General features: G+C 33.2%; 1 protein-coding gene across 1 annotated transcript in view; it reads right to left on the bottom strand.

The window, feature by feature from the left end:
* Positions 1-14,360: 14,360 nt before the first annotated feature.
* LRRC63 (leucine rich repeat containing 63) overlaps positions 14,361-16,509 on the bottom strand; it is a 78,151-nt gene continuing 76,002 nt past the window's right edge. The window contains exon 9 of the mRNA XM_025047948.1: positions 14,361-14,505. Within this exon, the coding sequence (XP_024903716.1) occupies positions 14,361-14,505 (145 nt within the window). The remainder of the gene's footprint in view (positions 14,506-16,509) is intronic.

The following is a 16,509-nucleotide window of genomic DNA, read 5'->3' as shown; positions in this document are numbered from 1 at the left end:
ACACATTATCTGAGATGAGAAGTATATTAAATAAAAGAACAAAGGAATAAACAATGTGAATAAAGAGGAGGATCAAATGACCTATATAGAGGATGGGAAAGCCAAGGACATTCAATCAGAATGGCAAGAAAAAAGAAGCCAAGACTATAATAATAATTTAAGGAGCCTGTGGGACACTATTAAAGGTAAAAATGCCTGTGTCATTGGGGTACCTGAAGGAAAACAAGATGTTGAACAGCTGTTTGAAGAAATAATGATGGAAAACTTCCCTAACCTGGTGAAGAAAATGGACATAAAACCCCAGGAAACTCAGAGAGTCCCAAAAATCAGGGATCCAAAGAGGCCCACACCAAGACATCATAATTAAAATGCCAAAGTTTAATACAAAGAAAGAATATTAAAAGCAGCAAGAGAAAAGCAAATAGTTACTTATAAAGGAACGCCCATAAGACCGGCAGCTGATTTCTCAAAAGAAACTATGCAGGACAGAAGGGCTTGGCAAAAAATATTTGATGTAATGAAGACCCAGAATCTACAATCAAGAATACTTTATCCAGCAAAGTTATTATTTAAAGTTGAGGACAGGTAAAGAGCTTCCCAGACAAAAATAAACTCAAGGAGTTTATCACCACCAGGCCAGTATTACAGGAAATGTTGGAAGGACTTCTTTAAGAAAGAAAATCATGTATCAAAAGGTACCAATCACTACCTTAAATGGAAAAGAATTAAATACTCTAACCAAAAGATGGCTGAAAGGATAAGAAAACAAAACCCTTACATATGAAAAGGAAGAGAATGGAAAAATATATTGCTTTGACGGACCTAGAAGGTATTTAAGTCAGAAAGAGAAAGATAAACACTATATGATTTCATTTATATGTGAAATCTAAGGAATAAAAAGAACAAACTAATCAAAAACAGACTCGCAAATATAGTGGACAATTTGTTGACAGACAGAGGGGAGGGTGTTTGGGAGGCTGGGAGAATGGGGTGAAGGGTTAAAGAAGTACAAATTAGTAGCTGATGGATGGTCACAAGGATGGGGAGCAGTATAGGGAATACAATTTGCATTAATACATTGGCTAGGTGGAGAGTCAGGGGAGGGAAGGAGCAACTGGAGGGATCATTTTATTAAATATATAGGTGTCTAACCAAAGTACTATATACTTGAAATTAATTAAAATTTTAAAAAATAAATAAATAAAGAAAGAAAAAAAAGAATACTATGAAATAGTATATAATACCAAATTTAATAACCTAGAAGAAATGGACCAGTACTTAGAAAAATGGAACCTTCCTAGACTGAATCAAGAAATTGTAAATCTAAACAGAATGATCAGCAGTATGGAAATTGACATAATCATCAAAAACCTACCAAAAAATAAAAGTCCAGGACCAGATGGCTTCGTCAATGAATTCTACCAAACATTCAATGAAGATTTAATACTTATTCTTCTCATACTCTTCCAAAAAATCAAAGAGGAGACAATACTTACCAATTTATTTTATGAGGCCAATATTACCCTGATGCCAAAACCTGATAAAGATAACACAAAAAAAGAAAACTACAGACTGATATCTCTATGAACACAGATGCAAAAAGCCTAAATATGATACTAGCAAACCGAATACAGCAACATATTAAAAAGATTATACACCACAATCAAGTGGGCTTCATCCCAGAAGTACAGGGATGGCTCAACATATGCAATTGATTAATGTGATACACCATATAAATTAAAAAATAAAATCATGATCATATCAATAGATGCAGAAAAAACCTTCGACAAGATATAGCACCCATTTATGATCAAAACACTTAACAAAATCGGTATAGAAGGAAAGTACCTTAACATAATAAAGGCCATATATGACAAGCCCTCAGCCAACATTAACTGAATGGTGAAAAACTAAAAACCTTCCCTCTAAGATCAGGAAACTGGAAAGCCACCTGCAAAAGAATGAAACTAAACTGTTGTCTATCACCACACACCAAAAATAACTCAAAATGGATTAAAAATCTGAATATAAGACCTGAAACAATAAAATGCAAAGAAGAAAACATAGGAACTAAACTTAAGGACCTTGAACTTAAGAGGATTTTATGATTTTGACCTCAAAGACAAGGGAAGTACAAGCTAAAATAAATTAATGGGACTACATCAAACTAAAAAGCTTCTACACAGCAAAAGAAACCATCAACAAGGTAAAGAGACAACCATCCGAATAGGAAAATATATTTGCAAGCAACACCTCCAATAAGGGCCTAATATCCAAAATATACAAAGAACTCATACAACTCAATAACAACAACAACAAAAAACAAACCATTGAAAAAGTGGGAAGAGGACCTGAACAAACACTTCTCCCTAGAGAATATACAAATGGCCAACAAACATATGAAAAGATGCTTAATACCGCTAGCTATTAGGGAAATGCAAATCAAAACCACAATGATTTACTATCTCACACCTGTTAGAATAGCTATAATCAACAGGACAAGTAATAACAAAAGTTGAAGAGGATGTGTAGAAAAAGGAACCTTCATACGCTGTTGGTGGGAATGTAAATTGGTACAGCCACTATGAAAAACAGTATAGAGGTTCCTCAAAAACTAAGAATTGATCTACCATAATAAGATCCAGCAATTCTTCTACTTTGTATTTACCCACAAAGACTTGAAAACCCATATCAGAAAAGATATTTGTACACCGATGTTCATAGCAGCATTATTCACAGTGGCCAGGACATGGAAGCAACCAAAGTGTCCTATGATAAATGACTGGATAAAGAAGTGATGGTACATATATACAATGGAATATTACTCAGACATAAGAATAGATAAAATATTGCCATTTATGACAATTAGATGGACCTCAAGATAATCATGCTTAGCGAAATAAGCCAGACAGAAAAAGTTGAAAATCACATGATATCACTTATATGTGGTATATAAACCTAAAAGCAGCAAATGAATAGGACAAATGAACAGAGATTCATGGACATGGACAATATATCAATGGTTACCAAAAGGTAAGGAGGAGGGGAGAGGGGAGACATAGATGTGGTAAAAGGGGTCAAATACGTGATGACAGAAAGATATCTAATCATGGGAGGTGAGCACACAATGTAAATATGTGCCTTACTGTAAAAATATACAACTGAAACATCAGATTTCAGTAACCAATGTCATCATAAAAAATAAATTAATTAATTTAAAAAATATATATAGTTAATGTGTTTATTATTTATTTTCTTTCTTCTACTACAAAACAATGAATCTTCAGGTTTCTTGAGAGATGTGCAGCAGAAAGACACTCTGAATGCTTCAGCGTCTCATACATATATGCTTCAACAACCATTTTCTGTTCAAACATACAGCATTTCTTATGGATGAAAAATAAGGCTTCCTAATGTGTTAGAGAAGAGTGATTAGAGTGGTTGGCATTCTAGATTTGTGGAGGTATAGCTTTCTGAGATTAATTACATTTGAGACAAATGCATTACTCACTAGCCAAGGAATATATTTAAAGATTAGAAATGCATAACTAAGCAGAACTTGGAGAAAATAGAAAAAAGAATCATTTTTTTATCATTAATCTCTATATTCTCTCCCTTCCCTAACTGTAATGAAAACAACAAATAAAACAATCAGAGATCCTCAACTGACATGCAATTGATTAGAAATGTCATTGTGTTGATAATTTTAAAAGAAGAAATTAGAGAAATATGTGTTTAATACCTATTTAAAAAGACAAACAAATCATAATGCCCTTGTCAGTACTCATCACTTATAGAAGAGGAAATTTGGCTGGGTGTCAGGAGATGCATTCTAACATTAAAAATAAAAGGTAACATTTTCTGAGCTCCTACTCTGCCAGGTCATGCACTAGGTGCTTTGTCAATCCTGTAATGGGCTGAGAAGCCTTGGGTAAGTCATTCGACTTCTGACCTTGGCTTTTCTTGACATTATTAGAAATAAGGACCCTGAGTCTGTGCTCTGGGAGGGGAAAGAACCAACTCTCATTCCCTCACCTCCCTAACCCACCATGGCTGCCCAAATGAGTTGTCCACTTGCTAGAACAGCTCCACATATACATGTGACCCCGTTGCACTTTTCCAGCTGGGTGTCAACCCATACTGCTGGCAAGCGGGGGAAGAAAGAAGTTTGGAAGGGGTCAAGAATTAGTAAAAGAAGGTGATTGGCCTGTAGAGGGCCTATTCACCACTGAAGAATGGGACACTTGTCTGGCCTTCCTGAGCAAGCAAACTCCAGCACCTCAGGTCCTGACCCTTGCACCTGCAGGAAGCAGAGGCCTTGGGTACTACATGGAATGCTCATTGCAGCTGCATCAGCCTGGACTGGAGAATGCTCTTGGCTGTCTTGTTTGAGGACTGGTACTTCCTCATCCCTACTCCTGATATCTCTAGCAGCCAGTGATACCATAAATATCACCAAATTGTCATTCATGAGATGTTGCAGGGAATGCAAGTTATAGAGTCAGATTATCAAGAATCACAGGGTCAGGGTACATGAAGTCAGATGTGAAAGTAAAGCCCCACTTCCATGGACACGTTATGGTTAAACAGTAAATCCGTGAGTGACTTCTGAGCCCCTGCTGTCTAAGGAATATTTAATATCCCTTGTGATGTACAAGGGTCATTATGTACTTCTGCTCACTTAGATTCCAAGCATGGAAATGCCAATTGCCAGCAAAAGGGGTTTATTAGAAGGCCCTGCCCTCCTAGTCTCACTCCCTGCCTTTCGTCACAGTCAACTAAGCAGACTGATTTCACAGAGAGCTCTGATGGCCAATAGGACATAGCAGAGAGCAAGCAGAGCTGGCATCCAGAGCAAGGTGGATATCCTTGGAGTTACATGAATCAAAACTCTGGGCTTGAAAATTATACTTTTTGAGTAAATGCATATCCATGGTTATTGCTCCCAAATAAGATACAGACATTTTGTCAAAAACAGTATGAGTCATACAGAAGCAAATCCCCCAGTGACCAAATTTTTACTATCATTATTATTGTTATTACATAAGTGAAGTTACACAGTATATGATCTTGGCAGGGGAGACTATATATTTTGTTTTCTTGAAATTCTAATCAAAATCCAAAATAGTTTATTCAGGGTGGGGGAAATGAAACAAAATAATTATAAAGATTATAATAATTGTTATATAAAAATAAAGGTACAAGAATAGCTAAAAAGTATTAAGTATAGCAATGAGTGAGAACTTGATAAACTAGATATATTAAGATGTGATTTCAGTTGAAATTATTAAAACAGTGTGATGTTGGCATCACATAGACAAGTTAAACAAATAGAAAATGAAAAAAATAGGCCATACTCTGTAAGGATTTAGTGTATCATAAAGGTGGCATTTCACAGTGGTGGAGTAAGGATTCAGTAGATAATAAATGAGGACACAACTTCCCAGCATTCTGAAAAGAGTTGAATTTTGGAACATTACTTCACTTACTATACTAAAGTAATTTTGAGATAAAGCAAAGATTGAAATGTAAAATAAGCAAAATATAAATCAATATTTAAGTAATTTGGGAGTAATAAAGGACTTGTTAAGTTTAGCAATAAAAAACAAAAACAAAAGGATAAATTAATTTTAACCAGCATCTCTCCATTTCTCCTAACCCCGTGCCCCTGGTAACCCCTACTCCACTCTCTAATTTAGTAAATTTGACTATTTTAGATTCTATATATAAATGAGACCGTGCAATATTTTTCTTTCTGTGTCTGGCTTATTTCACTTAGCATAGTGTCCTCCAGGTTCATTCATGTTAATCCATGAGGTTTAGATTTACAACCTAAAATTTAAAATCTTATTTACATAAAAAATTTATCATACATGACATGAGGATTAATATTCTCAATCTATGTAAATCATTGCAAATCAATAAGATGAACCTAACAATAGAAATATCAGAAGAAAGATATAAAGGAAAAATCAGAAAAATGATAGAATCATGACTATTTAACATGGAACCAAAATCAACTTTATTAGTAATAAAAGAAAGTAAATGAATCATATATACTTCTTGTCTAATTCACAATGAATATACTAATTAATAAATTAAGTAAAATTAATGATGTGTTTGGAAAAAGTATTATATATACTGCTCAATAGAATAATATGCAATCATAAAAGACAATATAAGCTAATAATGTACTGATGAGGAACTACCTCTGTGACATATTAAATGAAAAGGTGCACATGTTATGTTAATATTATATTCATAGTAAGAAAGAAATATTTATTTATTAGCTCACATATGCTTAAAATATCCTGGAAAAATACAAAAGGCTTGAAATCATTTGTTGCCTCCGAAAAGGGAAATGAGTAGCAGGGCACTGGGATTAAATAATTTTTAAGATATATTCTTTTATGCCTTTTGAATTTTGAATTACATGATTATATTACCTAGTAAATATTTCTTTTTTGTAATTTATTTTTAATTAAATTTATTGAGGTGTTATTGGTTAATAAAATTATATAGGTTTCAAGTGTACAGTTCGATAATGTTATCTGTGTATTGCATTGTGTGTTCACCATGATCCCTTTACCCTTATTTACCCCCTTTTAAGCAACTATTTTTTTTCAAATGGAGTTGACATTTAATATTATCTTATATTAGTTTAAGGTGTACAGAATATTGGCCAGACATCCATACAATTTACAAAGCGATCTCCCCAACCAGTCCAACACCCATCCGGCACCTCACACTCACCTGGATACCATTGATCATATTCCCTTTGCGGCACTCTACATCCCTGTGACTATTCTATAACTACCAATTAGTTCTTAATCACCTTCATCAGTTTCTTCTTTGTATCTTTGAGTCTGTTTTAATTTTGTTTTTTTCATTTACTGTGTTCCATAGATTTTAGATATAAGTGAAATGACTGACTTTTTCACTTAGCATAAAACCTCTAGCTCCATCCATGTTGTTGCAAATGGTAAGATTTGATTTTTTTATGGCTAAGTAATAGTCCGTTGAATATATGTACCACCTCTTCTTTATTCAATCATCTACAGATAAGCACTTAGGATGCTTCCATATCTTATTGTAAATATCACTGCAGTGAACATAGAGGTGCATATTTTATTTTTTAATTACTGTTTTAGTTTTCTTTGGGTAAATACCCAAAATGCAATTGCTGGGTCATAAGGTAGTTCTATTTTTAATTTTTTGAGGAACCTCCAAACTGTTTTCCATAGTGGCTATACCAAATTGTATTCCCACCAACAGTGCACAGGGTTCACTTTTCTCCACATCCTCACTAATACTAGTTTTTCAATTTATTGAAGATAGCCATTCTGACAGGTGTGAGATGCTATCTCATTATGATTTTAATTTGCATTTCTCTGATGATTACTGATATTGAGCATCTTTTCATATGTCTATTGCAATCTGTATGTCCTTTGTGGAGAAATGTTCATTCGGGTCCTTTGCTCATTTTTTAATTGGATTGTTTGTTTTTTGTTGTTGAGTTGTATCAGTTCCTTATCAATTTTGGATATTAATCCTTTATCAGATGTATCACTGGTGAATATCTTCTCTCATTCAATAGGTTGGCTTTTCATTTTGTTGATGGTTTCTTTTGCTGTGCAAAAACTTTTTAGTTTGATGTAGTCTCATTTGTTTATTTTTCTTTTGTTTCCCTTGTCCAAGAAGATATATCAGAAAAAAATATTACTAAGAGCAATGTCAGAGAGTTTGCTTCCTATGTTTTCTTCTAGGAATTTTGTAATTTTAGGCCTTGTATTTAAGTGTTTAATACATTTTGAGTTTATTCTTGTATATAGTACAAGGAGGGCTAGTTTCACTTTTTTTTTTTTTTGCATTTATCTGTCCAGTTTATCCAACGGCATTTATTAAATAGACAGTCTTTGCCCCATTGTATATTCTTGCCACCTTTGTCATAGATTAAATGACCATACAGGCATGGTTTTATTTCTGTCCTCTTTATTCTGTTTCATTGATTTGTGTGTCTGTTTTTATGCCATTACCATGTCATTTTGATAACTATAGGCTTGTAGTACAGTTTGACATCAATTAGTATGATATCTCCAACTTTGTTTTTTCTCAAGATTGTCATGGCTATTTGGCATCTTTTACGGTTCCATATAAATTTTTGGATTATTTGCTTTAGTTTTCTGAAAAATACCATTGGTATTTTGATAGAGATTGCATTGAATCTATAGATTGCTTTGAGTAGTACAGACATTTTAATGATGTTAATTCTTCCTATCCATGAGCATGGTGTATATGTTTCCATTTATTTGTATCTTCATTTTCTGAGTACAGATCTTTTACTTCCTTGGTTAAATTTATTCCTAGATATTTTATTATTTTTTGATGCAGTTTTAAATGGGATTGTTTTCTTAATTTCTCTTTCTGATAGTTTGTTATTGGTATATAGCAGTGCAACTGATTTCTGAATATTTATTTTGCATTCTGCTACTTTACCGAATTCATTTATTAGTCCTAACATTTTTGGGTGGAATCTTTAGTGTTCTCTACATATAGTATCATGTCATCTGCAAATTATGACAGTTTTACTTCTTCCATTCCAATATAGATGCCTTTTAGTTTTTTTTATTGTCTGATTGCTGTGGCTAGAACTTCCAGTACTATGTTGAATAAAAGTGATGAAAGTGGACATCCTTGGCCTGTTCCTAATTCTTAAGTAAAATGCTTTTAGCTTTTCCCCATTGAGTATGATGTTACCTGGGGGTTTGTCATATGTGGCCTTTATTATAAAAAGAGGTATGTTCCCTCTATTTCCACTATGCTGAGAGGTTTTATCCTAAATGGATACTGGATTTTGTCAAATGCATTTTCTGCATCTATTGATATGATCCTATGGTTTTTAATCTTTTGTTTTTGTTAATGCAGTGTATCACATTAATTGATTTGTGGATATTGAATCAAGCTTGTATCACAGGGATAAATCCAAATTGGTCATGATGTGTGATCTTTTTAATGTATTGCTGAATTCGATCTGCTAATATTTTGTTGAGGATTTTTGCATTTATGTTCATCGGGGATATTTTCTTTTTTCGTAATGTCTTTGTCTTGTTTTGGAGTCAGGGTAATGGTGACTTTGTAGAACGAGCTTGGGACCCTTCTCTCCTCTTGAATTTTTTGGAATAGTTAGAGAAGAATAAGTGTTAATTCTTCTTTCAATGTTTAGAAATTCACCTGCAAAGCCATTCAGTCCCGATTTTTCTTTGTTGGGAGTTTTTGGATTACTGATTTGATTTCATTAGTAGTAAGCTGTTCAGATTTTTTGTTTCTTCTTGACTCAGTTTTGGGAGATTGTATGTTTCTAATAATTTATCTATTTCTTCCACATTGTCCAATTTATTGGCATACAATTGCTCATAGTATTTTCTTATAATCCTTTGTATTTCAGTGGAGTCAGTTGCCACTTCTCTTTCATTTCTGATTTTATTTGGGTCCGTCCTCTTTTTTTCTTGATGAGTCTGATTAAAGATTTGTCAATTTTGTTTATTTTTTCAGAGAACCAGCTTTAGTTTCATTGATCTTTTGTAATGTCTTTTTTTGTTGTTGTTGTTAGACTCTATTTCTTTTATTTCTACTCTGATCTTTATTATTTCCTTTCTTCTACTCACTTTGGGCTTTGCTATTCTTTTTCTTGTTCCTTTAAGTGTAAAGTTAGCTGTTTATCTGAGATTTTTCTTGTTTCTTGAGGTAAGCCTGTATTGCTATGAATTTTCTTCTTAATACTGCTTTCACTGTGTTTCTTTTGTCTCAAGGTATCTTTTGATTTCTTCCTTGATCTCATTGTTAACACATTTTTTGTTTAGTAGCATGTTATTTAGTCTCCATGTGTTTGTGTATGTTTCAGGTTTTTCTTTTAACTGACTTCTAGTTTCATATTATTGTGGTCAGAAAAGATACTTGATATGATTTCAATCTTATTAAATATACCGAGACTTGTTTTGCGGCCTAACATGTGGTCTACCTGGGAAAATGTTCCATGTGCACTTGAGAAAAATGTATATTCTGCTGCTCTGGGGTGAAATGCTCTAAAAATATCAATTAAATCCATCTGGTAGTATATCATTTAAGACCACTGTTTTCTTGTTGATTTTCTGTCTATTGGATCTGTCTATTGGTGTCAACAGGGTGTTAAAGTCCCCTACTATGACTGTATTACTGTCAATCTCTCCCTTTATGTCAGTCAATATTTACTTTATATATTTAGGTATTTCTATGTTGGATGTATAAATGTTTACTAAGGTTATAGCCTCTTGTTGGATTTATTCATTTATCATTATGTAATGTCCTTCTTTGTCTCTTAATATCAACTTTGTATTAAAGTCTATTTTGTTTGATATAAGCATTGCTACCTCAGTTTGTTTTTTCATTTCCATTTACATGAAATATCTTTTTCCATCCCTTTACTTTCAATCTATGTGTGTCTTTCGATCTGAACTGAGTCTGTTGTAGACAGCATATGTATGGGTCTTGTTTTCTTATCCATTCAGCTACCTTATGTCTTTTTTTCCTGTTTTTATCAATACAGCTTTATTAAAGATTTTTGGGGCTTAGGAGGTATACTAGTATAGTCATCACTGACATTTAAAAGTGCATATGCTTATCTCTTGTTAAAAAAATAGTATATGAGATAACATATAATGTATCATGGCTGTGATCTAGAAAGAAATCTTTTTTTACCCTATGTCTTTTGATTGGAGCATCCAGTACATTTACATTTAAAGCAATTATTGATAGATACAGTTACTGTCATTTATTATTAATATTTATATATTTTCTCTTTTTCTTCTTAAAGAAGTCCTTTTAACATTTTTTGTAATACTGACTTGGTGGTGAATTCCTTTAGCTTTTTCCTGTCTGGGAAGCTCTTTATCTCCCTTTCAGTTTTAATTGATAGCCTTACTGAGTAGAGTAATCTTGGTTGTAGTTCCTTGCTTTTCATCACTTTGAATATTTGGTGACCATTTCTTCTGGCCTGCAAAGATTCTGTTAAGAAATAATCTAACAGTTTTATGGAAGCTCCCTTGTAAATAACTAGCTGCCTCCCTCGCAGCTTTTAGGATTCTCTTTTTGCCATTTTAATTATGATGTGTCTTGGTGTGGCTCTGTTTGGGTTCACTTTGTTTGGAACTCTGCACTTCCTGGGCTTGTATGTCTATTTCCTTCACCAGGTTAGGGAAGTTCTCCATTATTATTTCTTCAAATAGGTTCTCAATCTTTTGTTTTATTTCTTCTCCTTCTGTTACCCCTGTAATGTGAATGTCGTTCTGCTCGATGTTGCCCCAGAGGTCCCTTAAACTATCCTCATTTCTTGGATTCTTTTTTTCTTTTTTGCTATTCTGATTCGGTGTTTTTCTAAAGATATTTCTCTAAAAATACTTGGTAGATATCTTTTAATGTCAAGGAAAACAGAGTTTCCTAATATTTTAATAGGCTGAATTATGTTATATTGTTGGAATTACCATATTTAACCAATTTAAGGAATACCTTCTTATAATTATTATGATGAAATAATACATGTATTTAATTTTGATTGTTATAGCTATTTAAATATTTAGTTTATCTATGTGTAATTATTGTTATTTGTAACAGCTTATGGTTCTAGATTTTAGCTGCTTAAATTGTTTCTCCCTACTATTTGAAGTTCCAGAACTCTTCCTTGTGGAAAATCTATTTCATTTTGTTTGAAAGAAGTTAATTCTTCCTTTCCTGGTTCCAGAGAAGAGCATGTGACTCAGTCTTGGCCAATCAGAGTGTTTTGTCTATGAGACTATAATGTTTTGTTCATACATGGATATGCTGAGCCAAGTTGAACCAATGAAAATCATCTCTAATAGGTTTTACAGTTACTATTTGGAATACATAGTGCACTTTTCTTTGAGGGTCCTGACTTCCCAGTACATAAACTTGGAATCAACAGTGGCCATCTTTGAAACCTAGAAATGAGGTAAATTTAAAAAAAAAAAGTGTTGCTAAGAGATAGATCAATAAATAGTGATAGATAGGAAAATGGATGATTCCTTAACAACACAGTTTAAGTTTCCAAGTTAGCTGTACCCAAAGACACAGGCACAAACTAATACTAATATATTTCCTTTTGTTGCTTCAACTGGCTCAAGTGGTATTTGTCTTTTATAACCAACATTCCTTGGTTAATAGCCTAGTTCTTTCTCAAACAAATATATTACAGATATTTTCCCCAGTGTGTTGCTTATCTTTTGACTTTATTTATTGTAGTTTTGGCTGTATAATTTTTTTTTAAATTTTACATAGTGAATCTGTTCATTTTTTCTTTTAGGTTTCCATTTTCTGAGCATGAGTGTTAATACCCTATATGCTACTAGGATTTAACCTTATTTTTTAATCTTGTTTTACAATTATGGGTATATTACATTTTTTAAAAATAATGATTTAATCTGTTATTATGCTATAAATATCTCTTCTAGATTGCATATGTGATATGGTAGTTACTTCTATATAAATAATTTTATTCTTTTGCTGGGAAATATAGCACATACTTTCCAGGCAAGGTTTCCTATTTCTGCTTCAAACCAAACTGAGTCTCAAAGAGAAGAATACAAGCATCTCAATTTCTTAAAATCAATAATCAGAAAAATCATTTTACCTAGTATATTTTATCTTTGATTTAAGTCATATTACTACTTGATATGCACAAACCTGACATAATGTGTATTTTCTGACATTTTCTGATGATAAGATAGATGTATAAATTTACGTCATTTTGTTAGGTAGTTAAGCAGACATGAGTGACAGGGGAACAAAGTAATAAAGGCCCAGCGATCTCCAAAGATTTCCATGAAACACTCATTTTATAGTTGTAAATCACCCTTGCATCCTGAGGGGGGAAGAAAAGAGCAAAAAAAGCCATAAACATAGCAGGTTTAATCTGGCCAAAAATGCTTGTTCAGTAAGGATTACTCTGACCTTCTTTTCACCTCGGTGTATTTATATCATCATTATAATATTATGCCTATGTCTGGAAGTTCGTGAATCTAATTATAACAGACTAAATTCTGGGTAACTGCATGCACAGTAGGCAGAGAGTTATATAACAGCCAAATGTCAATCAAAATGGCCTCATGTGCCAATCATCTAGGAATGCCTTTGTAACCTCACATCATGGCCCTAATATAATACAGACCTCTCCAATTCTGTGTGGTTATAGCCTTCTTCACTGAAACCCACCCTTCACTTGGAACATACTCAGTCTTTTGTCTTTTCATTTCCAAAATTCCACGGGGCTGCAGCCTTCCTTGGCATGGCCCATCTCCTTCTAAAAATATACTTTCAATAAATCTTACTTTTCCTAAATCTCTCTGACCTATAATTCTTTACTGAGTTTGGCTGGAAATAACTGAGGGCCCCCTCCATGCCACTGAGGTGATGCCAGATTTCAGATAACCCCAATGGTAACGGTTTTATTTCATCAAGTTTAATTAGCAGTAACATTTTAGATTTAATAACACATAAGTGATATGTCATTCTAAAATTGTTATATCAAAATACTCTTTTACCTTCCTCTTACCAAATACTAATTCTTAAAGCCTTAAGTTCTACTGTGTGCATATATGGCTCTGCAATGTAATTGTGTAAGTCTTACTGTATTTTCTTGCCAGGCTATTACCAAAGGCCTGTTGAATACTGGCACTAGCCTATGGAGTCAGGCTTTATGAGATGAACGTCAGTAGAAGGGAGAGATTATACTAGTTTTCTAAGAGCTTGAGAAATGGATGCAAACAAGTAAATATAAGACTGGAATTTTATTCCCAAAAGCAACCCACAATTGAGATAGTTGGCACTGGATGGATTTCCACAGAAATGCACAAACGTTGGGAATTTGGATACATGACTTGGAGGCCATATGAGGCAAAACTCCACTGATGACTTTGAAATATTATCTTATCACTTAGAATGGATGCATGAAAAGGCCAGTTGTGCAATAAATTCCTTTTGCAAAGAATTATAACACTTTTTTATAGTAAACATGCTCTGAAAGAAATTTTCTAGATTTTCATTGAAATCCAAAAACCTTCACTAATTTTTTAAAAGTAATTATTCTGCAACATTCCCTCATAATCATAAACTTTCATAGAGAGCTAGGCTTACAAAGAAGATTCACAAGAGAAGACACTTCTCTTCTATACAGTACCTATTCTCTCAAAGAAATGAATTACTATATATATAAACACTAATGGCTTTTAAAGTGGGATTCAAAAATCATTGTATGATTCATCAAATCAGAATTTAAAACTACTCTCTTACCAGGAATACTATCTAAAATTAAACTATTTTTCTTTTACTTTTCTATAGCAGGAAGAAGAACAGACATGAAACATAACAGGAAGGTGTGTTGCTCCAAAAATATTGCAGGATTGGATGACACGATAACCATCAAATCTGGGACCATGACACCATTCACATCTGGTTGTGCTGCAATGGAGGAAACATTAAATCACCATTTAGTAAACTTATAATAAAAGAAATACATTTTGTTGATGCTACGAAGGAATCAAAGTAGTATAAAACATGGCTTTTATCATCATTGATCTTACCATCTAATTGAAGGGCTAAGATATATGCAAGTGAACAATTAAATGCTAAAAATAAAGTAGATACGTGCTTATAAAACTAGTTTTCTAAAACAAAAAAGTATAGATTCATAGTACAAAAACACTCTAAAGATCAATCCCAATTAGAAAACAGTAATTATCCTTGGACAGTGTAATTAGAGAATTTTAAATTTTTTTATGATGTTTTTCTGCATTATCTCAATTTTCTATAATCAATATGTATTATTTTTATAACTCAAAAAAAGTGTATCATTTTAAAAATAAAGAGATTAACATAAACTAGTGTAAGATTAGTGTTCATACATATTGAAAGCTAACAAATCAGTTTTAAAAGAAAGATGTCAACCCATTAGTACATTGACATTGGCATATGAACAGACTATTTACAGAAGAAGAAATCTGAATGTCCATAGAACACTGAAAAGTAAAGCTTCTCAATCAGAAGAATGTAATCAGAGAATACAAAATAGCAAAGAAATATCATTTCACAATCATCGGATGGGCAAAATGTAAAAATGAAATGGTACAAAGTTTGGTGAGGATGAGAACCATCAGGGACTCTCACACTTTCTTGTTGGAATATAAATTGGTATAATCACTTTGGAGAGCAATTTGGCGATTTCTACTTAGGTTAAAGATACACATATCTGTGAGCTAGAGACAATTGCATATTTGCATAAGGAGATATGCTTTAAAATCATTATCGCTGACTTCTTGGTAATAGTAAAATTGGAACTAATCCAAGTGTCCACCAGCAAGAAAAAATATAAATAGATTGTAAATATTCATTCTGAGGAAAACTATGTAGAAGTTAATGAACTAGAGCTATATAAATCGATATGAATAAATTTTTTAAAAAGTTGAGCATAAAAAGTTGAAGAATAACATTTTGTGATAGTTACATAAAGTTTAAAACATGGAAACTAATACTACATATCTGTTAGAGGTTTTTTCTGACAACAACCAATTTTTCAATTTTCTGTAAACATCAACTGGGTGTCCTAAAATTCAATTCAATTCAATTCTGACACTAATTACCTGAAGTTAGTGCCAGACTCCGCAGATTTAAGAGCTCAGTCCCACAGGAGTTCCCTCACTTCAGATGTAGTTGCAAGTATGAGGTCCCCAGGTTACCCACACTTCTCTTCTACTTGGCTACAAATTAGGAGTTCCCCTGATAACCCTCCCCCAGGTTTGATAATTTGCCAGAACTGCTCAGAAATCAGGATAATGCTGTACTTACTATTGCTTATTATAAAGGATACAAAAGAACAGCCAGATGAATTGAGATCTGAAAAAATCCTGAGTGCAGGAGCCTCTGTTGCTGCGGAGTCGGTGTTGGCATGTGTGAAGTCTGGGCACCACATGTTTGCTAACTTAGAAGCTTTTCAAACCTCTTTGTTTAGAGGTTTTTATGGAAGCTTCATTATGTAGGCATGATTGATTAAATGATTGGCAAGTAAATGAACTCAATCTCAAGCACCTCTCTCCTCCCATGCCCGAGGTGGAGAAGCATGGAGTTGAAAGTTCCAATCTTCTAATCAAAGCTTGATCTTTCTGACAATCAATTTCCATTCTGAAGTTATCTAGGGACCCTCCTTAAGAGTCACCTTATTTACATAAATTCAGGTACTGTTCGAAGGAGTTTATGACAAGCAATAAAAGATACTCCCATAACTCAGGAAATTCCACGGATATTAGTTCTGTGCCTTTAGAAACTGAGGACAAATACCAAATAATTTTTTCTTATACTACAATCTTGTTTATGTAAATATACAGATGTTATAAAAGTAAAACATGTAGGGGAATCATAACTATCCAGTAAAAAAGAGTGGTTACCTCTGGAACAGAAGCAAATTAGATT

The sequence above is a fragment of the Pteropus alecto genome, unplaced genomic scaffold (genome assembly GCF_000325575.1).
Source record: "Pteropus alecto unplaced genomic scaffold, ASM32557v1 scaffold245, whole genome shotgun sequence".
NCBI lineage: Eukaryota > Metazoa > Chordata > Mammalia > Chiroptera > Pteropodidae > Pteropus > Pteropus alecto.
Note: the sequence above shows the minus strand (reverse complement) of the source record. Positions and strands in the feature narration are given on the sequence as shown.